Below are 24,896 nucleotides of genomic sequence, written 5' to 3'. Positions count from 1 at the left end.
GACCCGCTGACCCTCCAGCTTTTTGTGTCTATCTTCGGTATATAAAGGATATTGCTAGCATGCTCTGGCCTCCTTGCAGCTAGATGGCCTCTCTTTCTGGATGGAGGGGAAGCAGTTAAATGCCTGGGTGTGCAAGTGGATCTCCTCCACCAGGTCTACATTTCCCCAGAGCTTAAGTACATTGATGAATAAATAAAGCAAGTCCCGACATCTCAGAGGCACCACTATCCTCGAAGCCAAGACACCAGTTATGCGAACATACAGGTAGCTGGGATTTCGACCAAAGCATATGCGGAGTATAAAAGGCAATGCATAATGGTTGGGCTGAATGGCCTGCTTCCATGCTTTTCTTCATGGGTGGAGCAGAGGCACAGCGCGGGAGTGCTGCTGCCTCAAAGCTCCAGGCACCCAGCTTCAATCCTCACCTCAGGTGCTGCAAATGAGTTTGCACATTCTCCCCACAACCCAAAGACACGCTGGTTGGTAGGCAAATTGGCCGCTGTAAATTACCCGAGAAAAGGTGGGCGGTTAGTGAATCGGGGTGGAGTTGCTGGGAATGCGAGGGCTAATATGTGACAGGGGAATGAGTGGAGTGAAAGGATTTGATGAGATTGCCTTGTGAAATGTGTAATGGTTTAAAACAGGCCTTTCAGCTAAAATGTAGTTGTCTGTCTTTCACGCTCATCGAGCAGGCGGGCTCACTTAGAAAAACAATTAGGTGCAGAGAAAAGCAATTTTGCTCACTTGGATGATCTAGTTGAAGCTGCCTTATAGTGCCAGAAACCACGGTTCTATCCTGACAACGGGTGCTGTCTGTGTGGAGTTTGTATGTTCTCCTTGTGACTGGGTGGGTTTTCTCTGGGTGCTTCTCCGACGTTCCAAAGACGTGCAGGTTCATCGGATAATTAACTTAAGTAAATTGTCCCTTGATTGTCGGATAGTACTAGTGTACAGGGTGATTACTGGTCGGCGTGGATTTGGTGGGCCTAAAGGCCTGTTTCCACACTGTATCTCTAACACTGCCGCAAGGATATGCAGCAGTAAGGCGAGATGAACTTTTCTTCCCAGAGACAACTGAAATTTAGTTCCACTAAAAGCAACTCCAGTTTTCACATCCAGTTAAAGAAAAGGCAGATGAATGTGTTTGTAAATTAGGGAAGCAGTGCGGGAACATTAAAATGACCAATTAAGTATTTCCCCGCATGAGGCAGAAAGGCGTGAATTCACTGTTTGGTTGTTTTGTTGACGTTTTAATAAATGTGTAATTTTTAATTTTATATGGTCAGATTGTTATTTTTTCATCATCGATCTGAATCCTTGTAACCTAATTGTATTATAACACCCCGAGAGCTGAGAGTCAACAGGCCAAATGACCTCCTGCACTTCTGTAAGGAAGAGTGAGATATATACAATATACAAGATGTTCTCCATTACTGGTCTGCCTAACTGAACGAGGGTGTGCGAGACTCTGAGAGGTAAGGGAGATGAGTTAAGGTAGAGATGTTAAGGGATGGAGTTGCAGCAGGAGAGATGGGAACAGCTAGGAGAGAGGTGCTTGGGAGAGGGGACGCCAGTATTGAGGTGAACATCTGCCAACATCTGCACGGGGATCACCTGGCTCCACTCACCGTGCACACCGAGACCTGGAGGACAGCATCCATCCCGCCCTCAGGTGTGTCTCGGTTTCTCGAGACCTGCTGTTTGATAACTTCCTCATTAAACCTGTTCACCTCCTCCGTGAGTTTCAGGACATTTTTAAATCCGAACACAGGCGAGCATGTACTGCCAATACTACAAAACAAAATATCAGAATCATCTCAATGAGCTTTGTACTTCGATCATGAATAAAGTCAAAGCCTTAAGGGCCTGTCCCACGAGCACGCGACTGCATGCGGCGAGCGCGACCAAACCGGAAGCGGGGGCCGCGCGGAGGTCGAGTGACGTGAAGTTCGAGTGAAGTCCGCGGGAAGTTCGCGCTAGGCGTACGCCGTCAAGTCGGTGCGTACGCCCGTCGAGGTGCTGCGTACGGCCTCAATGCGGCTGCGGGCCGGAAGGCTGTTGCCGCGCCGAATTTTTGGACAGCGTCAGTTTTTCGGTTCCCCGCGCGAAGTCGGTACCAGCTCCGCACAACTCCATACGGCTCCGGCGATCGAAGTGGGACCGGCCCCGCGAGGCCGTGCAGCTCAAGCGACCACGTTAGGTCGCTCTTGCCGCATGCAGTCGCATGCTCGGGGGACAGGCCCTTTATTCTACTCCTAGAACATATGAAGTCTACATACACTTGCATTTTACACATTACTACTAATTCAGCTTCTGTCTATTAAGCATGGGAGTGCAGTGCTTAAGTTACTGGAGTGCAGTCAATGTTCAGGATCACTGGTCTTGAAGCACGAGTTCAAATCCCACCTGGGGAGACAAGGAATTATTTCCACCCATATGCTGGAGAGTGTCTAGACCTCACTGCCTGAATAGCTGGTGGTGGCATAAAACTGCGGCACATTCAAACAGCACTTGGATGTGCATTTTGAGAGCTGTGGGGGGCTATTTTGACTAGCACGGACATAATGTACTGAATGTTGTTGTAAACTTTGTAAGATTTTATGTTCAGAATTTTAACTACAAATCTTATAAATATTTCAATGACTCCACAGTGCTTTGGTGCATCCGAGGATTACGTAAATACCAATTACCTGATACAAGGGTTTTTGATTTCCTCTGCTGTTGTCATATAGATGTACGGCGAGACTGGTTTATCCACATAAGCTCCAAAGCCCAGTTGCAGGTTGCTGGTCTGCTTGGCCATTTCTGTGGCCACCTTTGTGCCAAGCTGCTGGATAGTTTTCAAATCATCTTTCATGGAGTAGGAGACGTCCATCAAGTAGTAGATGTCGACAGGATAGTCCTCGACCTGGCGTGCGTGCACCGTGAATGACATGGATTCACCTGCAAGTGGCGACAAAGGAGAAGTTTCTATAAAACACTGGAGTCCACATCCCCAACAAATTGTGGCACAGCTGATGATTTATGGATGGTTGGAAAGGAATTGAGAGAGTATGCAAGGACTCTACAAAGTTGTGGCCCTGTCCCACTGTACGAGTTCATTCCAAGAGCTCTCCCGAGTGTAAATAAAATCAAACTCGTGGTAAACACAGAGAATGGGCGTAGCGGGTACGGCGGAGCTCGGGGACGTCTCTTAGCGGATCGTAACGCTAACAGCAGGTACTCGGGAAGACTCGCTAACGGCAGGTAAGCTCGGGAAGACTCGTGAAGTTTTTTAAACATGTTGGGGGGGGTACCGACGAGCGGCCATTACCGTAAACCTCCGAGTTCGAATCAGGGCAAACTCGGGAGAGCTCTTGGAATGAACTTGTACCGTGGGACAGGGCCATTACACAGAGAGATGCAGCACAGAACAAGCCCTTTGGAACCACTGAGTGGACTCCGTCAAACATCCATTTACCACATTAATCCCATATGTTATTGCCCTTGCATTCCGTCAACTATCCACAGATTCTCCCATTCATCTCCGGACTGGTGGCAATTTAAAAGGCCAACTCGCCCACCAACCAGAGGGAATTCCACAACTAGAGCACCCATGGTCAGGATTGAACCAAGGACTCTGGCACCATGACGGTTCATCTCCACTAACACAGTGATGCCAAGCAGGAGATAAAAAGGTTACCATAATGGGCAAACATTTGGCAAATAGATGATATTGTGAGAACATGCAAGTTTATCCACATTGGCTGGAAGGATTATTTTCCTTTGGTTAATGCCATTGTTTAGGTGACCTGGTCATTTAAGGCATCAACTGGCTGCCAGTTCTACAGAAATGGACTTCTTCTGGGTGCTCTGGTTTCCTCCCACCTCCCAAGGGCATGCAAGTTGGCTAATTAGTTGGCCACTTAATAGCAGCCAGGGTGTGGGTCGAGCTACAGATCTGAGGTGGGGAGGGGTTAGTGTAGGATTAGTGTGGATGCATACTTGACGGATGGCATGGTGTGTGACTCAATCACTCCAAGCACGTCCATAAGGCACTATGGGACAATTAGGGGGTTGTGAAGGGAGCCAGTTACAGTCAGCTTCACACAAAACACACCAAGATTCCAGTACAGAGTGGATCCCTTTCTGGGCTGCCCCTATTAACAACTGACATGGCTTCTCACTTTAGAAACAATTGAGGTCAGAATCGCAAGTCATTAAGAAGTCAGCAGAGTGCAGGGCTGCTGAGGAACGATGGTTCAAACTCCACATCGTCCAGGGAGTCAGTCTGCAACAAATGGCATTTTCAACTGAGGAAGGAAGCGGTTTCAGTGATAGCGGTTGTGTGTTTTATCTGGTCAGAACTTTAAGCCGTGTTTAATTGTGGATAATAACTAAGCATTAATGAGTTCCTGTTCTTTATGAGCACAAAGTGTTTCCATTTAGTTCATGCTGTTCCAGGATTAACTGCAGTGTATTATTGTTATTGGCTGAAGTTAGGGCTAGTATTGAAGAAAATAGGAGAAGGAATGGGCCCCTTTTGCAACCACACTTCTGCCCACTATTCAATATGATCAAAGCAGACCTGATGGAGTAAATAAGATCAATGTCTCAAAATATGAAACTATCTTCAGCTGGATGATGTCTCATTGAATCTTCCCACTACAAGTTGCTGCGTGGAATAGTACTCATTTCTTCTTCTTCTTCTTCTTCTTCCGTGTGGCGTGCACAGCCTAAAGTTGTTGGACAACTTGTTCTATTTGATCTTCCGTTTGTGCACGTCGAGTTGATTGCATTAGTCGAAACAGGGCGGACCACGTGAAGGGTGCGATCTTCCGCCCCAGTACTCATTTGAAAATGATGGAAAGGTCACTTGACACCGATGTAATCTAATTTTAAATTTAGCTCCTTCCTCCTATGTCTCGAAGCTCTTTCAAAAATTAGGTTATTTGAAAAAATAATGGTGGAAATTTAAAAGGATCTTTTAGCTTTTACAGACTAGCTGCATTCCTACAAGCATTGAGGGGAGGTACCTGTAGTTAGAGATGGGATGTCAAGTATCCCAGAGGCCTGTGGAAGGACACTGCCAGAGAGACAACAATTCAGCAACTACCATCACAAGTAGGAATGCTCAGAATTCAAAGCTCAGAGAAGATGGCGGCATGATAGCGTAGCTGGTAGTGCTGCTGCCTCACAGCGCCAGAGGTAAGGGTTTGATCCTAAACTTGCAAGCTGTCTGTGTGGAGTTTGTACGTTCTCCCTGTGACTGTGTGGGTTTACTTTGGGTGCTCCAGTTTCCTCCCACATCCCAAAGACGTGCAAGTTTGTAGGTTAACTGCCCCTTGCAAAATTGTCCCTAGTGTGTAGGGAGTGGATGAGAAAGTGGGATAACAGAACTAGAGTACTTGGTGATCGATGGTCAGCATGGACACAGAGAGCCAAAAGGCCCATTTCCATGCTGTGTTTCTAAACTAAACAAGACAACTTCCCACCAGCAGAATGGATCTAGCCAATTCATTCACATGGGTAGTGTTTGAGAAGCAGCGAGTTCCACCATTTAGTACAAGTGACGATTACAGCAAATCAAATGTCACATTATTAGATGTCAGTGGTTTGCATGCATGCATAACTAACTGGAGAACTAATAAAGATTAAGTCATACTTAATCTTGGTTTGAAGCATCTTTTTCGACATCACTTGATACTCTATAGGGGTAATAGGATCAACAATTCATCATCCATTGTTAACCAAAAAGTTGAAAATAGTATGAAACCTAGAGGTAAAGAACACTATTGTACAGAGGGTCTGAAGATGGGTAGGAGTGCAAAAAAATAAAAATAAATTATGATTAAAGCATTGATAAGGAAGAATTGCAGGACATGATAAAACTAGTTTTAAATCAAACAGTAAAAGCATTTAGTGAGGTGCTTCACAAAGGTTATGGTGATGACGGAAAACTATTGGGGCAGGAGAGTATTTTAGCATGGAGAGAGGATTTGTTGTCTAACAAGTAACAGTGGGGGGCAGAATGGTCTTCCACTGGCTGGCACGATGTTATCAGTGGGATCGGTGCTAGTTCCCAATTTTTCTCCAATTTCTATAGATGACTTGGATGATTTGCTGAGAACACAAAGATAGGATGGAGGGCAAGCTGAATGGAAGACATTAAGAAGTGACAATGATAGGCTAACTGAGTGAGTGGGCAACAATGTAGCAAATGGAGTATACTGTGGAAGGATATGAAACGGCCTATTTTGAGGGGAAACTTGGAAACAAAAATGATTTCAATGATGAGAGATCTCAAAGCAGAGTTCTGAAATACACAGGGATTGGGGCGCACTAGAGCAAGATTTGCTAATGGGAACTAGGGGATGATAGGGTTTTGATTGATTGGATTAAACACACAATATGCTAGCATTTACACAATGAACACTTCTGAACAGCAGGTCCATTTTACGAGCTGTCAGGTTGCGTAAAGGGTGCTGTGGGGCCATTCGCTGGAGGTGAGATACTGAGGAGAAGCAAGGGGGGGGGGAAGAATCTGGAAGAAGGTGATCAGACGGAATTAGAGACGTGTTCCATACCTCGGCGCAGGTTGATGCTGATCTTTTGAGGAGAGAATTGCACGGTTTTGTCCGGTTGGTCACTTGATCCTTTCTCACTCAGAGGCAGATCCTGAAGAATTTTGAGGGAGCCCTGTGGAAATTCAGTCGCATTTTCTCTGCAACCCTTTGTAATTAAATTCTCCTTTAGATCACATCGCGAAGCACTGCCCTTTCCGAAATCCTGAAACAAATCACAAAACACTGTTTAGAACACGACCTAGCTTTCTTCTCAGGGAGAAGAGGCTCAGTGGAATGAACACTATTAAATATCAGCGGTTCTGGTTCAGATAATGGAGCTTGGTGAACATCATTATTTAACCAAATAGTCAGCATTGCTCCTGTTGCCAGCTCAGAGTGGAGAGCAGCGGTAATGCTCCAAACGAGAGACTATCATTGTTAATTCTTCTACGTAGATTGGGCATTCCAATTAAAATATCACTCTGGACTATTCACACCTCATCAGAACATTGAACCATCAATAGTATTGCATTAAGAACATTATCATGTCCTTGTGTAGGATGGAACTGCAGGTGTTGTAGGAAACAATCGCAGATGCTGGTTTAAATTGAAGGTAGACACAAAATGCTGGAGTAACTCAGCGGGACAGGCAGCATCTCTGGAGAGAAGGAATGGGTGACATTTCGGGTCGAGACCCTAATTTCCTAACACTGTGACATTATAACAGATCGCCAGGAGCACTCATGGATCAAGTGCGTTTGTCACAGGTTCCGACAACAGGTCAATTCACTCTTTACATGCAGCAGCTTAACAGGCCTGTAAATGCATCACACACAGATAAAACTGTTTTTTTTTTTAATGCAATACATCAATAACCATACTACCCGTAAAATACATAAAGTCTTTGGTGCAAACCTAGTCCATCCATACAAGTTCATTGCCATTACAATCAGTGGCAGCAGAACAATTCTTCAGTCTGGGAAATTATAAATGCCTTTATTGAAAAGCTGAAACATTATTCAATGCTCCTTCGTATGGGGAATCAGTGTTAAGACCACAGAATAATTCAATAATTATCCTTATGTCTTCGGACTGTTTGAGCAAATTCTTGAAATGTACCAATACCTTCAAAATCTCTTCAAACTAGGCACATTGGAATTATTTCTTATCGGTCTTAGTTTCTTAGAATGAAGATACGTTTTAATTAAATGTAGCTATGCCAGCTATGAATAATTTAACTAAAAATCTTTGGCTAAATCATTGCTTCCTGCTCAAGGAAGAGCTCACTGGTTGAAGGGTTGTGGTTTGCATTTCACCAGAGCAATCCTGAAAATATCTTACATTGTCCCAATAACAATGACTATGACCTGCTTTTCGCATCTGAGAAGCCACCAGCTGTAGTTGGGACTGCTGGACTCTTCAACATGGCCAAAATCCCCAACTTCCTTCCGTTCAGCAGATCATCCATCTCGGAACCACTGTCTTCCTTTATTGGGATCAACATCAAGTCCAGCAGGAGGGCACAAACCCTCCACAGATTCCCCAGAACATGTGCTAAACCTGTGCCACATTAATGCCACATTATTGACCAACTGGAGGCAGTACGTAATTGATTTCTTGATTTTACCGAATTGATTTTAATTGGTCTCAATTGTTTGCTGTTCTTTCCAAGACTTTTAATTGTATGGGCTTGAGATTTCTAATTAACTTAAAAGAAATGCTTAAAAGAACAGCCAGGCCTGACACAATCGGGAAAGCAGCACACAAACAGGGGACACACTGCCAGGGTTAGGCCAGAGGTCCAAGGTAAACTGTTCTTTTTTTTGTTTGTTTTTGTTTTGTTTTAATATAATCAAAAAAATTATTCAATTAATAAAAATTATATTTCCAATAAAACAAAACAGAACCCACCACTAGAAGCAAGACAAACAAATATACCAAATGAACTACTATACAACTATGTTACACCAGGATGCATTCAAAATGCCCAGCGGTCCTGGAAAGAACCCAACGGAAGTACCCCGGAAAAAAGGGGCAGGCAAGGATAATACCGGGTAACTAAATGAACTACTATAAAACTGTGTAGAGACAATTATTAACAATCTTGTCAAGGATGGTTTTGTGAAACCCCCGCGATGCCCTTTGCGGTCCGGGTGGATGGGGGAACCGGTGGATGTGGTATACTTGGACTTCCAAAAGGCTAGGGTGCCATAAGAGACTATTGCTAAAAATAAAACATTATGGGATTGGGGGTAATATATTAGCATGGGTAGAGGATTGGCTAACAAATAGGCAGCAGAAAGTGGGGATAAATGAGTCATACTCGGGATTGCAACCGGTAACTAGCGGGGGTCCGCAAGGGTCGGTGCTGGGAAAAGGGGCAGGCAGCCGGCTAGGGCGTGGTAAACTGCTTCTTGGCTGCTATTAGCAACACATTGTGGCAACAAAATGTCGTCTTAACTGGCCCCCAATAACCCCGAGAATCTAGTCTCACCTTTCTCAGCTATTCCATCAACTCTACCAGGAATGAGTACGTCAATCTATGATGAGCGTTTGTCGGCACTGGACCTGTAATCACTGGAGTTTAGAAGAATGAGGGGTAGACCTCATTGAAACATAGAATAGTACAAGGCTTGGGTAGAGTGGATGTGGAGAGGATGTTTCCAGACGATTAAGATCGTGATCGCACCGATATGTCGCAATGATCGGGGAAACTAGAACTAGGGGACATAGTTGCAGAATAAGGGGGGGCTCTTTTAAAACTGAGATGAGGAAGAACTTCTTCACCAGACTAGTGGAAGGATTTAAGACTAAAATAGATGTTTTTTTAGCTGCCAAGGGGGTCATAGCCTCAGTGTCGATTAGAAGGACGGATTCTTTTATTGGACCTGGGTTTTTAGTTTTTTGAGGAGACAAGGGGGATAGCGGTATAACGGGGAGGGTAGTGTCTTGTGTTCTGTGTTTAGTCTACTGTTTGGGTAAGAATGGCGGTGCGGGCTCGATGGACCTGGGGTGTTTCTATATTAGCAACACATTGTGGCAACAAAATGTGAATCTACCAGGAATGAGTACGTCAATCTATGATGAGCGTTTGTCAGCACTGGACCTGTAATCACTGGAGTTTAGAAGAATGAGGGGGAGACCTCATTGAAACATAGAATAGTACAAGGCTTGGATAGAGTGGATGTGGAGAGGATGTTTCCATTAGTGGGAGAGACTAGGACTAGAGGTCATAGCCTCAGAATTAAAGACAAGGAGACGAGGATTTCTTGAGCGGGTTAGTGGAATTTGTTGTCAGAGTCTATGGATATTTTTAAGGAGAAAGAATTCTTGAGGAGTAATGAGGTCAGGAGAATGAAGTCAGAGAGAGATAGACCAGCCATGATTGAATGGCGGAGTAGACTTGATGGACCGAATGGCCTAATTTTACTCCTATTCCTTGTGACCTCTCCTGGCATCTTTTTTCCACCACATTCAAAGCCTCTTAAAGTCGGAGTCATTCAACAGCATCTAGAGAAGGCTGTTGTTGTTCATTCCATCAAGTATTTTTCCTGATAAGTATTCAATGATTAAAGCCAGACTTGTTTCCGTTTAAAAAACTATCAACATCTGCACTCGTTGTTCATCAATAAATGTTTATTACTAACGTACTATTTTACAATCTGGTCGTTTGAAATTCCAAGATAACTGTTTTGCACACTGCTAATCTCCCCTGGGATAAATAATCAGCTCTAGAATTTATAACCTGTCCACAATGTCTCAACATTTCTTCGAAGTATTGAGTGGACTTTGTCACTTGCTCTGTTTAGCATGCACGGATGCATCACCAGAGAACTTCAAAGCAAAGGTATTGAATCCGCTAGGCTTCTAATTCATGCGTGGAGAGGAACTGCAGATGCTGGTTTATACCGAAGATAGACACAAAGTTCTGGAGTAACTCAGCGGGACAGGCTGCATCTCTGGAGAGATCTCCAGAGAAACTGCCTGACCTGTTGAGTTACTCCAGCACTTTGTGTCTATCTTTTTACAATTCATTCACTGAGTATGGACGTTGGTGGAACGGGCCTGATCTGTTATTCACACAAGGCACTCCTGAGAACGTTGTGAGGTCTGGGTGGGGGGTGGGATTCTCCGTGGCCTATTTAAAGTCCGTGAGGTGAAGCATCTTGCGTAGTGCTCTTAAGTGAGCACTTTAATCCGTTCATGATGGAGGCAAGTTGAAGATGGACTTTAAAACCAAACAGTCATCAGCAGAAAAGCTCTTCAGAAAGGTTAGTCTGAAATGCCAAAAGTGAGTTTAACTTTCTGATGTCACCTCAATTAGTGAAAACATTACCAGATATACAATAAAAAATACAAAAGTACTACTGTCACTCAGGCAATTTAGTGCCAAATATTCATAATATCTCTTCCTTACTCTCGTTCTATTACATTAAGATATTAGTCAACAGATGGTCCAACTTATAGGCATGATGTGCCAAGCAGTGCATCGGTAATAATTCAATTCTACCACAGAAAGGTCCTTGTAGATGTGCAAGAAAAGAAAATAGCATGGACAATACTATACTGCCTGAAATTAAAACCTACTCAATGGTGAGATCTTGACTGAAGGTCTTCCAGCAGACACCTTTATTTGAAGATGAAGTTGCCCCCTTGATACTTGACTGCATGGTGTTGAAAATACAGATGATCCTTTTACTGGAGGGGAATTAACCTCAAGCCCCTCACTCCCCCCCACAGCCCAGGGGTACTTTAGTTTAAGTTAGTTTAGAGATACAGCGTGGAAACAGTTCCTTTGGCCCACCAAGTCCACACCGACTGGCGATCCCCGCACATTTACACTGTCCTACACACACTGGGAACAATTTACATTTATACCAAGCCAATTAACCTACAAACCTGTACGTCTTTGGAGTGTGGGAGGAAAGCAAAGATCTCGGAAAAAAACCCACGTGATCACGGGAAGAACGTACAAACTCCGCACAGACAGCACCCGTAGTCGGGATCTAACCCGGGCCTCGGGCATTGTAAGGCAGTAGCTCTAATGCCACGCCACCGTGTCGCTTGAAAGTCAAGAGTCATGAGGGTTCTATTGTCATGTGTCCCAGATAGAACAATGAAATTCTTACTTGCTGCAGCACAACAGAATATGAAACATAGTACACTGAAACAATATAATATACGAGAGAGAAAACAAAAGTTCAGTATGTGTATGTATATATATAAATTTATACACATATATACATATACACACACACAGACACACACATATAAGTACACATTTATATATTTGACTGTGGTTAGTGGTCCCGTCCCCTGGTATCTCCAGGCCTGACAGCACTCTCGTTCGGCATCATTTTCTCTTTTGTCTCACTTCCCTGAATCTCATCAATCTGTTTAATCCTCAGTAAACAACAGTTGCCACCTGTCAGCCTCGTTTTCTTCTTCCTCCTCATTACAAATCCCCGAGTGATTTCTAAAGAATGAGGTGCAAGCAAATGTGATGACCGGATAATTATTTTAAAAAATGTGTGCCCCCCGTGGATTTGCAATGTCTTGCTCAATATCCAGGCTCTTAATTCACTCACAGTTGTTTACATGTCTGGCAGAGACGGGGAACTAGAGCTAAAGAAAAACATGGAAAATTCCTCTCTAACTCCACCGATGCAATAAAAACTGGTCCAGAAGACCAATCTTTATTACAGGTATATACAGTAAGAAAGATGTCCGTCCGCAGCAGAAATAGATCCACTCAGCATTCACACCACAAGCTCCAGAGTAACTGAATGAACCTTGATGCCCAATCTTATCCCCAGAATGGGGGAAGTCATACATATAAACATATATAATCAGGCAGAACTACATACAGTATATTACACCAAGTGCCAGAGTAACTCAGTCAGTTAGATATAATCTTTGGAGAACATGTGTAGGTGACATTTCAGGTCGGGGCCCTGCTACAGTCTGAACATCAATTCATATTCTCCAGAGATGCTGCCTGATCCGCTGAATCACTTCAGCATTTTGTGTCCTTTATTTACAATCAAGCATTTGCAACCGAACAACCATTAATATTTTTTTGCACTAAATGCAGAAAATGTTGACTAAACTCAGTTTGACAGGCAGTATCATCTATGGAAAGAGAAACAGAATTAGTTCTTCAGGTCAAGTTCTGCTAATACAGTTTCTCGTACCACAGACATTGCCGGAATTGATGAGTTTTGCATTCACCAGCAGTGTTTTAGTTTTAATTCAACAATTTTTCATTGGCTGTGGCCACACAACCCACAGTTAAATGAGACGTGAAACTGTGCAGATATACTCAAAGGCAGGATGGCGAGATCTTGACCCCGACCGAGACTTACCTCTTGTGAACACCAGGCACAGTACGGATCTATCTCCAGGCACGTTGCACATGTCAGTGCTCCTTTGCACATATTGCTGCCTGAAAAATAGATAAGAAATTTCCTATATAAACATACATATTCTGGCACACATATACTCATTATGTACATATAAATAAATCCTTCCTTTTGGATTTATCCTGGGAAGAAAATGTATCCATTCCCACAAGCCATAAAATGGCAGAAGTGACATACAAGGAAATCCTAAATGCAACTGATGTGTGTTTTGAGCAACTGACTGGGCTCAAGGCAATCCCCTGACCCACCCACCACCCCAAGGCCCAACCTCTGATCCCCCATCAAAGTCCAACCTCTGACCCTCACCATAAGGCCATAAGGACCCCTGGTCCACCACACCAGGCCCAACCCCTGGTCCACCAGCAGATGGCACAACCCCTGACCCCCATCACATGGCCTGACCTCTGACACTACCACATGGCCTAAACCTGTGATCCCCCTCTACAAGGCCCAAACTCTCATCTCACCTCCAACCAGAAGTCCCAAAGCTCCACTCACTACTACGAGGCTTAAAGCTCTAATCATTCAAACCCTGTCCAATGACTGATCCAAAGCTCCCCTGTGTACAATTCTAATCTCCAAAAAGCTAATCCAAGGCCTTTCAGACTTCCATCACCAACAGCCCGAATGTGAGAGCACTCGACGCCCAGAGCCTTGCGAATTGCTGAAGTTATCCGTGGTTCACCCATGACTAGGGCAGTTGCTGATCACAACTCTAAAGCCATAATTCACATTTGTAAGGTGCAGTACCATCTAATATTTCCTGCTTAACAGAGCCAAGGATCATTAACATAAAATCTGGAGTGGATAGTTTGGCCAACAGACTTGAATTCCTTTCAGGGGGCTTGAGAAGAACAACATCCTGTAAGTATATCCTTAGATCCTATATATAAGCTCTCTGGTTTTACCAAGTGAAGTATGTCGACAACCAGTGAAATATGTCCTCAACATTTCTGTGAGTATCAATAAACGTACAGCATGGTGTCGCAGCCATAGAGTTGCTTCCTTACAGCGCCAGAAAACCCGGGTTCTATCCTGACTACGGGCGCTGTCTGTACAAATTTTGTACGTTCTCCCAGTGGCCTGCGTAGGTTTGCTCCGGTATCCTCCCAAACTTCAAAGGTTTACAGGTTTGTAGTTTAGTTGGCTTGGTATAATTGTAAATTGTCCCTAATATGTGTAGGATGCCGTTTAGTGTGTGGGGATCGCTGGTCGGTGCAGACTTGGTAGGCCGAAAGGCCTGTTTCTGCACTGTATCTCTAAAACTAAACTTTGAAGCTTGGTGCTAAATTGGCATCCTATCCAGCCCCACCCATCTGGTAGATAAAAACTGTTCCATTCGACGCAGCCCAGCAGACAAATCTTTAACTGAGAATATTTTTGAACAGAAATATTGCTCGTTTTTTATATTCTAATCCAGTGATTCCAAAGGGGCCATGGCAAATTTCAGGGGGGCCACAGGAAAATTTGGGGATTTAGGGGGCCACAGGTTCAATGAAGGGGGCTACTTTTTTTTTCTGCTAATAATGTTAAGGGGGGCCACACAAAAATTAAAGAGCCCAAGGGGGCCATGAACTAAAAAAGGTTGGGAACCACTGTTCTAATCTAAGATGACTGTGCAATATGAACAGTACAGCTCTGATGATCCTGTTCAGAAGACTACGGAGGTCATATTGTGTTTTGCAGGGAACTGGAATATGCAGCTTGTGCTCATTCAGATCAAAAACTTCTGCACTGAAGGCCACTTGAAGATAAGTCTGAGGAATTTATCTCCGATTATTCAACATTTTTTCTCTCAAGAAAACTCGGTTGACGAGTTATTACTACCCAAGTTCCTGCTCTTATACGCTCCTCGTGCTCCCACATGCCTTCTGACACCCGTCTAATTCCATGCTTTCTGGCAGTCAAGGTTTGATTTAACCTCTTCATTGCCAGTGGGGCTGTGGAAGTTCCTGCTTGCACGGAAAACTCTCTTGAAGCAATATTGATCATTGATACCCTGAGCAGGCGGTTTTAATACTTTCTTACAATAAAGGAGGAGGCCATTTGGCCCACCAACTCCATTCCAGCTCCCTGTAACCCATCGTCTCACACATGCCTTTCAATCCCATTCTGGTTCTCCTGCCACTCTCTACACAATCCCTAATTATACTACCTTCAACCACCACACCTTTGGGACGTGGTAAGTCAGAAGCCAGAGCATCAGGAGGAAGCCGATATTATCACAGGGAGTATGTTTAGTTTAGTTTTATTTTGTTATTGCCACATGCATTGAGATACAGTGAAAATAATTGTTATGCATGCTATCCAGGAAAATCATACCATACTCAAGTACATCTGGTACTGCAAAAGTGAAAATAAACAGGGTGTACAAATTCCACACAGATGGCACACGAGATTAAACGTCAGCCTGGGCCACTGGAGGCGAGAGGCAACAATAGGAAATTTGCAACCCAACTCCCTCCCACAATCAGTGGGCAGCGAAAGCTGGTGGCACAGAAAGAATGATCTAAATGAACATCACCCAGAGGCTCGTGTCTGGCACCCGGGACACTGTTAACAACCACGTGAGAAGCAAGTGTGACAGACGCTCAGAATGAGTGAAACATAAGTTATTAATACTAAATTAGATCCAGACTCAAAACTAATAATTTTCTGAAGAAGGATTTCGGCCTGAAACGTTCGGCCCATTTCCTTCGCTCCATAGATGCTGCTGCACCTGCTGAGTTTCTCCAGCTTTTTTGTGTACCTTCAAAACTAATAATACTTGGCATATCAGAACAAAGTCTAACACTCACAACAAGCCAAAGAGACTTCATTGACTACAGTATAATAACTGGGAAAACATTTGTAATACAGGTACTAACAGTTTGGAAAGGCCCTATAACCCCCACAATTAAAATATGGAGTATTGAAATGTTGGAAACCCTACACCTGGAAATAATCAGCATTGTCTTAATGGACAAACAAGAACTTTTTGTTAGAATATGGTCTCCATTCATTGACTATTTGAAGGGGTAGATCGGTCCAGCACGGGAACCTAACCCAAGCCTGAACTCAGGATTAGATGAAAAGTTATACTTTATAATCCACTAACCTATCTCCAAAGATGTATTATTAATAAACCATTCCATTCTTTTTTTTTTATCTTGACATTTGTGTTTTTTTTCCTCTTTCTCTCTTACTTCCTATCTTTAAAAAAAAAACTAGAAGTAGAACCAATCCACAATTGATAATATTAATAATGTACGACTGATATACATGAAATGTTTATAACATGTTTGCTTCTAATAAAAATATGTTTTTTAAAAAGAATGAATGAAACAGAAGAAAGTGTTCTTCCCCAGCACCCGAGAAGAAGGGTCTCGACCCAAAACGTCACCCATTCCTTCTCTCCAGAGATGCTGCCTGTCCCGCTGGGTCACTGCAGCATTTTATGTCCACCTGACAAAAGGCACTGCGGGACAGGCAGCATCTCTGGAGAGAAAGAATGGGTGACGTTTCGGGTTGAGATCCTTCTGCAGAAGGGTCTCGACCCAAAACATCACCCATTCCTTCTCTCCCGAGATGCTGCCTGTCCTGCTGAGTTCCTCCAGCTTTTTGTGTCGATCTTCAGTTTAAACCAACATCTGCAGTTCCTTCTTACACAAGGCACTGTGATATGGAGAGGTAAATAGAACATCTTAATATTTGTGCTGGTTCCACAGTGCCCGTCAGACTGGATAAGCCTCCTGGTCAGGTTCAAGAATTGGAGCTTGAATTCACCCACTAAGGTTTTGCTCGGACATCCTTATGCCCCTGTCCCACTTAGGAAACCTGAACGTAAACCTCTGGAGACTTTGCACCCCATCCAAGGTTTCCGTGCGGTTCCCGGAGGTTGCAGGTGGTTGCCGGAGTTTGCAGGTAGTGGAAGCAGGTAGGAAGACTGACAAAAACCTCCGGGAACCACACGGAAACCTTGGGTGGGGCGCAAAGGCTCCAGAGGTTTCTGTTCAGGTTTCCTAAGTGTGACAGGGGCTTTAAGTGATTAAGCCGTGTCAAGTCCAGCTTGAAAGGGTTCAGCGAAGATTTATGAGGATATTGTCAGGACTGTGGAATGAGCTAGAAGTGGTGCGATTGGCTAGGCAGGGATGGAGGGTTATGGTAGGCAGGTGGGACTAAGGGTATTTGTTCGGCATGGACTTGTATTCCTGTTTCCGTGGTAATTGTTATATGGTTATATGGTTAGAGGGTGCGAGCTGCAGGGAGAGGTTAAGTATGCTGGGTATCTCTATTCCTTGGAACGGAGGAGGATGAGGGGGCATCTTATAGAGGTGCATAAAATCATGAGTGGAATAGGTCAGGTAGATGCAGAGTCTCTTGTCCAGAGTAGGGGAATCGAGGACCAGAGGACATCGGTTTATGGTGAAGGGGAAAAGTTTGAATAGGAATCTGAGGGGTCATGTTTTCACACAAAGGGTGGTGGGTGTATGGAACAAGCTGCTAGAGGAGGTAGTTGAAGCTGGGACTATCCCAACGTTTAAGAAACAGTTAGACAGGTACATGGATAGGACAGGTTTGGAGGGATATGGACCAAACGCAGGCGGGTGGGACTAGTGTAGCTGGGACAATGTTGGCTGTGGGCAAGTTGGGCCGAAGGGCCTGTTCCACACTGTATCACTCTATAACAATATTAACTGGTAAAGGTTGCTAGGACAGCAGGAATTTACTGCATTGTCTGGTGGTTTTGTTCTGCGACCATCTTATCATTAAAATTAACACGACATTTTTAGCATCATTTAACATAGACAAAGTTCAGACGCTTCACAGAATTTCAACAACAAAAACTGATAGATGAGTGACTTCGCCAACGCGTTGGGCTTCAGGAAAAGTTGAGGAGAGGTGTAGTTGAGAGGGACAGAGTTTAACAGCCACAGCCGTCTGGGTTCCATCCTGGCCTTGTGTGTGCCTGTGTGGAGTGTGTACCTTCTCTCTGTGACCGCATGGGTCTCCTCTGGGTGCCTAGCTGGCTCCCTTATCCCCTCCCCCTCCCCACCCCATCCCCTCCCCTCCCCCCCATCCCCCTCCCCTCCCCATCCCCCACCCCAACCCAAAGGCATGCAGGTTGGGTCACTATCCAAGAAAGAGATTGGACTTTACCTTGCACTAAACGTTATTTAAGTTATTCCCTTTATCATGTATCTGTACACTGGATGGCGTGATTGTAATCATGTATTGTCTTTCTGCTGACAGGTTAGCATGCAACAAAACCTTCTCACTGTACCTCGGTACACGTGACAATAAACAAAACTCAATCTCTACTCAACTCAAAGAGAGGGGGCTCAGGACTGATGGGATTGCTCTGAACTGCCAGTGACTCAATGGGCCAAATGGCCTCCTTCAACATCATAAGAAGAGATAGAATGTAGGTTACACCCACGTGAAGGCCAACACTGGGACAAGGATAGGGTGGGTGCTAGTCAGGAGAAAGAAAAGCACTGGGTAGGTAGGGGGCTGGTATGTTGTAGGGCTAGATAAAGTTCCACTAGGAGGCACAAGATCATGTGAGGGTTTACACAGAAGAACAATCATTTTAAACCGAAAGAAATCATAATACTCAGGACAGAGCAAAAGTCCCAGAACATTTCTAGTGGAGTGGAGACAGCTGAGATTGTGGGGCAATATTGGGCATGGGAATTGCACTCAGTTTTCAGTATCAAATATAGACATCACTTCCTTATCTTACAAAGTACACCACAACAAAAATAACTAGAAGGCAACATTTTGTCACATTATAATACTGAACATGCCAGAACGGAGGTTTTTCCCCTCCCCCTCACAGTATCTGTACTTCTTTCTTCAAACAACCCTGCACTCTGCTCATTTCCACCCCCATGTGTCACAGTAAAGTATCCTTTATTGTCATTCAGACATTTCAGTCTGAACGAAATTGCGAACCTTGCAGTCATAACATAGAATAAAATAACAAAGCACACACTTAACACAGTTTAACATCCACCACAGTGAGTCTACCAGGCCCCTCCTCACTGTGATGGAAGGCAAATGTCTTAAGATCCTCCCAGCTGGGATAGATGCTGAGAGAATGGGCTCTGGTGTCGGAATGCAGGCAGCAAACTTCACGCTTGGAGGCTGTCCATCTAATGCCATTGGAATTACAATCTCGCATTGTATCCAAGCTTGGCAAGACCCTTCATGTATTTTCACAGAAGTGTTACACAAGTTATCTTTCTTTGCCTACAGTTTTTTTTTCTTTTGCAAGAATTTAAACAGAGAATGGCAGGAGCAAGTAGTTACTCTACCGGGTAGCAAAACAAACCCTTCTGCTACATTTGGAGGCAAGTTGTGGCTATGAGATAACAGTTCCTTGTGTTCAGTGCACCTCTCACCAAAATTAAAATGGTGCATAAACTGAAATGGGAAGTTTAAAGATCATTTTTATATCCATTATTTTATTCTCGGCACTGTTTCGTTGAAACACGCCAGAATTCAGACACTGCAGATCTGTAAAGATGGAATTACCCCCAGGGAACAAATACCGAGTGACTAACTCTTCCCCCTCTGACCTGACTGAGAAAATTGTCAGCTCCCGTAAGTTCTAGAACAGTCTGCCATTTCAGGATGACAATCGCTGCAGAATAACATCCGTCTCTCCGAGTTAACAACGAGTCTTTCAAACAGCAATCCTGTTTTTGGCACTCGTGTGTTGAATCCTTAACTCCCTCCACTATTAATGCAATATCACTTTGCACAGTGCATTCAATGTGTGGTGACTATGCTATCAAGTACTGCATTCCAAACTCTGGAATTCTTCCACACCCTATTCTTCCACACTGGGTGCCACAGTGGCACAGCTGGGAGAGCTGCTGTCTCACAGCACCAGGAATCTGGGTGCAAACCTGACCCCAGGTGCTGTCTGTGTGAAGTTTGCACATTCCCCCTGTGACAGCGTGGGTTTCCTACGGGTGCTCCGGTTTCCTGCAACTTCCCAAAGACGTGTGGGTTTGTAGGTTAATTGGCTTCTGTAAATTGTTCTTGGTATGTATATGGAGTGGATGAGAAAGCGGGATAACGTAGAACTAGTGTGAACAGGTGATCGATGGACTCGGTGGGCCACAGGGTCTGCTTCCATGCTGAATCCCTAAACTACTCACACCCTTTCCAGAACTTGACACCATATTCTAGCTGAGTTTGAACTAATGTTTCTGTAAGTTCAGCTTTTGTGCTCTATCCCTCTTGTTTATAAAGTCCAGGTTTATACAACACACTAAACAAATTCCTTTGTTAACCTGCACCATTATAGTTATCTCTCTCCTCTCTATAAAAGGAGCCATTTAGCAAGTATAATTCCTCTTGACTCTGTCCATTAAAATATAGTGTATCGCATTCTCCTGTTTTTAATTTCAACCATTTTGTGTTGGTCTATTCCCTCAGCATGCCTGTATTTAAAAAAATATATAATGCAATCTTCCTCAATTTTCAAACTTCCCCAGACTCACAGCTGATCTCCCATTATTTTGTTTTCTGTCATCATAAGGTCCTCCAAACCTCTGCTGTCCATGTCCTACTCGTATCAAGGCCCAGTTATGGAACACCTTGATTTTAAAATATTTAAAGATCAACAAACCTCAAAGTCAGAAGACCTGAAAAAAATATTCATAATAAAAAACACTCTGCAGGTCGGGCAGTGTTAGTTGAATGAGAAACAAAGTAGATCTAAACCATTAACTCGGTTTCTCTCTCCACAGAAGCTATCCAACCTGCTGAGCATTTCCATAATGTCCTGTTTTTTATTTTACAATTCTTTCCCTTGTTATCAAATCCTTCTTTGCCCTCCCCCTGTGATCTCCTCCATTGCTATAATTCTGAGATGGCCGTACTTCTCCGATACTTGCCTCTTGTAATTCCCAGAATTTAATCATCGCGATAGTGGGGCCAATGTCTTCAGGTTTCTAGGTCCCCATTTCAGGAATTTTGTTCCCAAATGTTCCCCTGAATTTCTAGCTCCCCAACCTCATTAAATCCCATCTCACTGGCCAAACCCCTTGCTATTGGCACAAATATCTCTTTGGCTGGCCCATTTTTTTACATTTATGAATATTCATTGATTCACTGCAACAAAACAGGCCCATTCGGCCCAGCTCGTTCATGTAGGTATGTTGCAAAACGTACCTGAAGGTCGCTGAAAATCGGTCCCAGCCCGTGCGCGTGATTTTGGCGCCGTTTAGAGGGGGCTGGGTTTAAAACGCGATTTTCCCTAGGCTGTTCAAATCGAGCTTGTTCAGCCTAGTTAATTATTAACGAAAAATCGCTGGAAGATTCTGTCGCTCGAGCTATTATTAGTTTTAAGGGCTTTATTTAATTGTTATAGTAGGTTAAAAATTAACCTCTAAACCCCCGACCGCCGACAACGGGCCGGATCTCATACAGGGAAAACGGAAGGCTGTTTATTTTTACGTTAAAAAGGGCTTCTTAAGATCCCTTTATACAAACTTTTATGTTGCGAATAGCTAATTTGGGCCCCATTATTATCCCGCTGTATTTTTCTGGGCATTTGGGGCACAAATCTACCACAACGTGAACGTTCTAAACCAGCGCGTCCTCGAAAGCTGATTTAAATGCCATTAATTTATTGCAATTGAACACTAAATTCCTTCCATTTGGCCTATAAATTAATGTAAATGAGATTTAAAAATTATGTTTTATTGTGAATTATTTGTGAATATTATTTGGACACTTAGGCTATTTAAAAATGTTAATAATTTCTTAAGAAATGGATAGATGTTTAGATCTAGTAATTGAAGTTTGGAATTAGCTACAATTGGGTAACTAACTAATTATATGCTTTAATTTCTGGTCGTCCAAGTAAGATTATTTTATATTTGTTTCAGAATGCTTCAATCTATGATAACTGAAAATTTCATTCAGTTCTCTTAATTTTTATGAAAGTTATGGGCTTTTGACTGTCCACAATCACAGCTGTTTTGTTATGTCCATAGAAAATCAATAGGGAAAAAGATGCTAATTTCCGAGTATGAAAATGGCCATAACGTTTTAAATACTTGAGATATGAAAGTGAATTAGGTGTCAAATTAAACTTTTTTTTATGCTTTATCTGATGGGATAAATTGCAGACTTGATTTTTTAAATCTCAAAATTTTGTAACATTGCTAGTTCATGCCGACCAAGATGATTTGTATCCTAATCCCGTTTGCCTACATTTGTCCCATGTCCCAAATAAACCTTTTGCATCCAGGTTTTTTTTACACTTAAATACTGCAGACGAATGCAATGAAATGTTAAAGAACTTTATAAACTAAGTTGTTCTCGTCCCATCTGAAATTATGCTATATCAACCCCAACCCCAATAAATGTGTATAAAAAACAGCAGGGTTGCTAAATCTAATTTAAATTCAAAATATGTGAATTTCAATTCATGCAACTGGTTCTTAAAATTAAAAGCACCTGATTTCTGGTGTTCAATTCAGCAAAAAAAAGCATATTTCCAATACGGGGTGTTTAAGAAGGAACTGCAGATGCTGGAAAATCGAAGATACACAAAGATGCTGGAGAAACTCAGCGGGTGCAGCAGCATCTTTGGAGCGAAGGAAATAGGCAACGTTTCGGGCCGAAACCCTTCTTCAGACTTCCTGCTTAAATGGGTTACATTTTCTAATGAATCAGTTATCTCACTTTTAGCATTCAACCCCACTTTAAACTAGTTAGATCACACTGGGGCGTCCAATATTTCCCCCAGGATTGCTGCCCTCATTTTACCAATTGATTCTGATCCTCAATCGCTGGTGCTTAGTTGCCTCTTGTAAGGAGCACTTGTTCAATACACTGCATTTCTCCAAAGTTCCTTCACACATTCCCTACCCTCCTCCCCTCTCCTCCCCCCTTACCCTTGGGATACCTTCCTCAGTTCAGGCAGTCCCTGATACAACCCAGTAGCCAGCCCCGGCACACCAGCTTGGGGGGACTGAGTGAGACTCACCACGGACTGTGGAGATGCAGAACAGTGCTACCACAGCGACCAGCCTCAACAGCAAGCCGTGCGCTCCCATCGCCGCGGCTCTGATGTCCCAGGTGTTCCTCAGCAAGTGAAGGGAGCAGCCTCCGAGCTCGGAATCTCTCCAACAGTGAACACCTCGTCGGATGTTTCACAAGTTGGAACCCGACTCCGCCCCGCCCTAACGGCGCAACAGCAGCGGGGAGCGCCGCCTGGGGACACGGGCTCTGCTGGTGGGGCACCTCATACACACACACACACAAACAGCTGGTGGGCACACACTGCGCACACGGTCCTTTCAATGAAATTACAAGCTGGTAGCTGTGGAGTTTAATTTCAGTTAATTCCCGAAAATTTGTGAAAACATAATGACCACAAAAACCACCTGATTATCATAAGCAACCCATCTACTTCACAAAACTCATTCAGTGTACCAACCTTATCTGGTCTGGCTCATTCGTGACTCAAAATAAGTTCAGAAGTTCATGAGTTATAGGAGCAGAATTATGCTATTTAGCCCATCAGGTTCACTCTGCCATTCGCTCATGGCTGATCTACCTTTCCCTCCCAACCCCAATCTCCCCCTTTCTCCCCTTATCCCCTGACACCCTTACTAATGAAGAATCTGTCAATCTGCATCCACAGCCAGAGGGCACAGATTCAGAATTAAAGGGCACCTGTTTAGAATGGAAATGAGAAGGAATTCCTTTAGCCAAAGGCTGGTGAATCTGTGGAATCACCACAGATGACCACACACACACTGCAGGAAACAGTGTACAGTGCACTGAGGAAATCGGCGTCACGTTATGTAGCAATAGTAACACTGGAAGAGAACAGATCTGACAACTCTAAGCTGAGCATTGATGAGCTGCTGTAGAATATCACCAGCAGAAATGTCCACCACCACAACAGTAAACTCTTGCCCAGCACGTTATTGCTATGGATGACTGTGGAGGCCAAATCATTGCGTATTTTCAAATCGGAGATTGATTACTAATGGCATTAAAGGTTACAGGTAGAAGGCGGGAGAATGGGGTTGAGAGAGAAAAATAGATTAGGCAAGATGGAATGGCAGAGCAGACTCGATGGACCAAATGGCCCAATACGACCCAATGACACACAATGAAGTTATTTTTCAGGTTTTTTTCCCCATTGTTAGACTGGTATCAAGGTTGCAACTCTGCTGACACAGCAACTTGCCAGTCCTGGAATGAAATGTTTACTGTACTAGAGCTGAATATTGTCAAGTCTAATCGCCCTTTCTGTAGCCAGTGTTTTCAATGAATGATTTGAGGACTGGCTTCTGTGATGGTGAGGATTTGTAGATGGATCTTGCATTTGACACTGGCTAAACCCATTGCAAATGAAATGTTCACCTGTGACTTTGACTCTCATATGCTGAGAGCTGCCACTGTTGAAGAGGGGGGGTGTTCCTGGTGCCATCTCATCCCATCAGTTGCCCTATTGTCCAATACCGACCATGGTCAATTGTAGGGTGATGGCTCAGTTTTGATCTATTAGTTTTAGGCCTTCTCAGCTCCACGCACTGCATGGCGTCGCTACTGTTAAACATGCATGTAGTTCTGAGTTGGAGCTTCAGCTGGTTGGCACCTCAGCTTTTGGTGAACCTGGCACTGTTTCCAGTAAATACCTACTGTGGTTGGCATTGTACCAGCATTGATCCCTGGGCCTGATTGGAATGAGAGAGTGAGGGATGTGCCGGACATGAGTTTACAGGTGTGGTGGTGGACATTTCTGCGGGTGATAGTCTACAGCAGCTCATTGATGCTCAGCTTTGAGTTGCCAGATCTGCTCTGTTCCACTGCTACTTAACTTGATGGAGGTTTCCTCAGTGCCAAGACTGTACTCTTTTACCTCTCATATCAATGTTATCATTAGCAGAAACATCTGTCTCAGGTT

General features: G+C 43.8%; 1 protein-coding gene across 1 annotated transcript in view; it reads right to left on the bottom strand.

The window, feature by feature from the left end:
• The window catches only part of LOC129710216 (integrin beta-3-like), a 48,329-nt gene extending 25,203 nt beyond the window's left edge, over positions 1 to 23,126 (bottom strand). Inside the window, exons 1-5 of the mRNA XM_055657037.1 lie at positions 22,962 to 23,126; positions 12,911 to 12,990; positions 6,567 to 6,768; positions 2,691 to 2,943; positions 1,629 to 1,791 (exon numbers count right to left, since the gene is read on the bottom strand). Coding sequence (XP_055513012.1) covers positions 1,629 to 1,791; positions 2,691 to 2,943; positions 6,567 to 6,768; positions 12,911 to 12,990; positions 22,962 to 23,031 — 768 coding nt within the window. The 5' untranslated portion in view covers positions 23,032 to 23,126. The remainder of the gene's footprint in view (positions 1 to 1,628; positions 1,792 to 2,690; positions 2,944 to 6,566; positions 6,769 to 12,910; positions 12,991 to 22,961) is intronic.
• Between the last annotated feature and the right edge of the window lie 1,770 nt (positions 23,127 to 24,896).

Source organism: Leucoraja erinacea, chromosome 27, assembly GCF_028641065.1.
Source record: "Leucoraja erinacea ecotype New England chromosome 27, Leri_hhj_1, whole genome shotgun sequence".
NCBI lineage: Eukaryota > Metazoa > Chordata > Chondrichthyes > Rajiformes > Rajidae > Leucoraja > Leucoraja erinaceus.
This window is presented reverse-complemented; position numbering and strand designations above follow the sequence as displayed.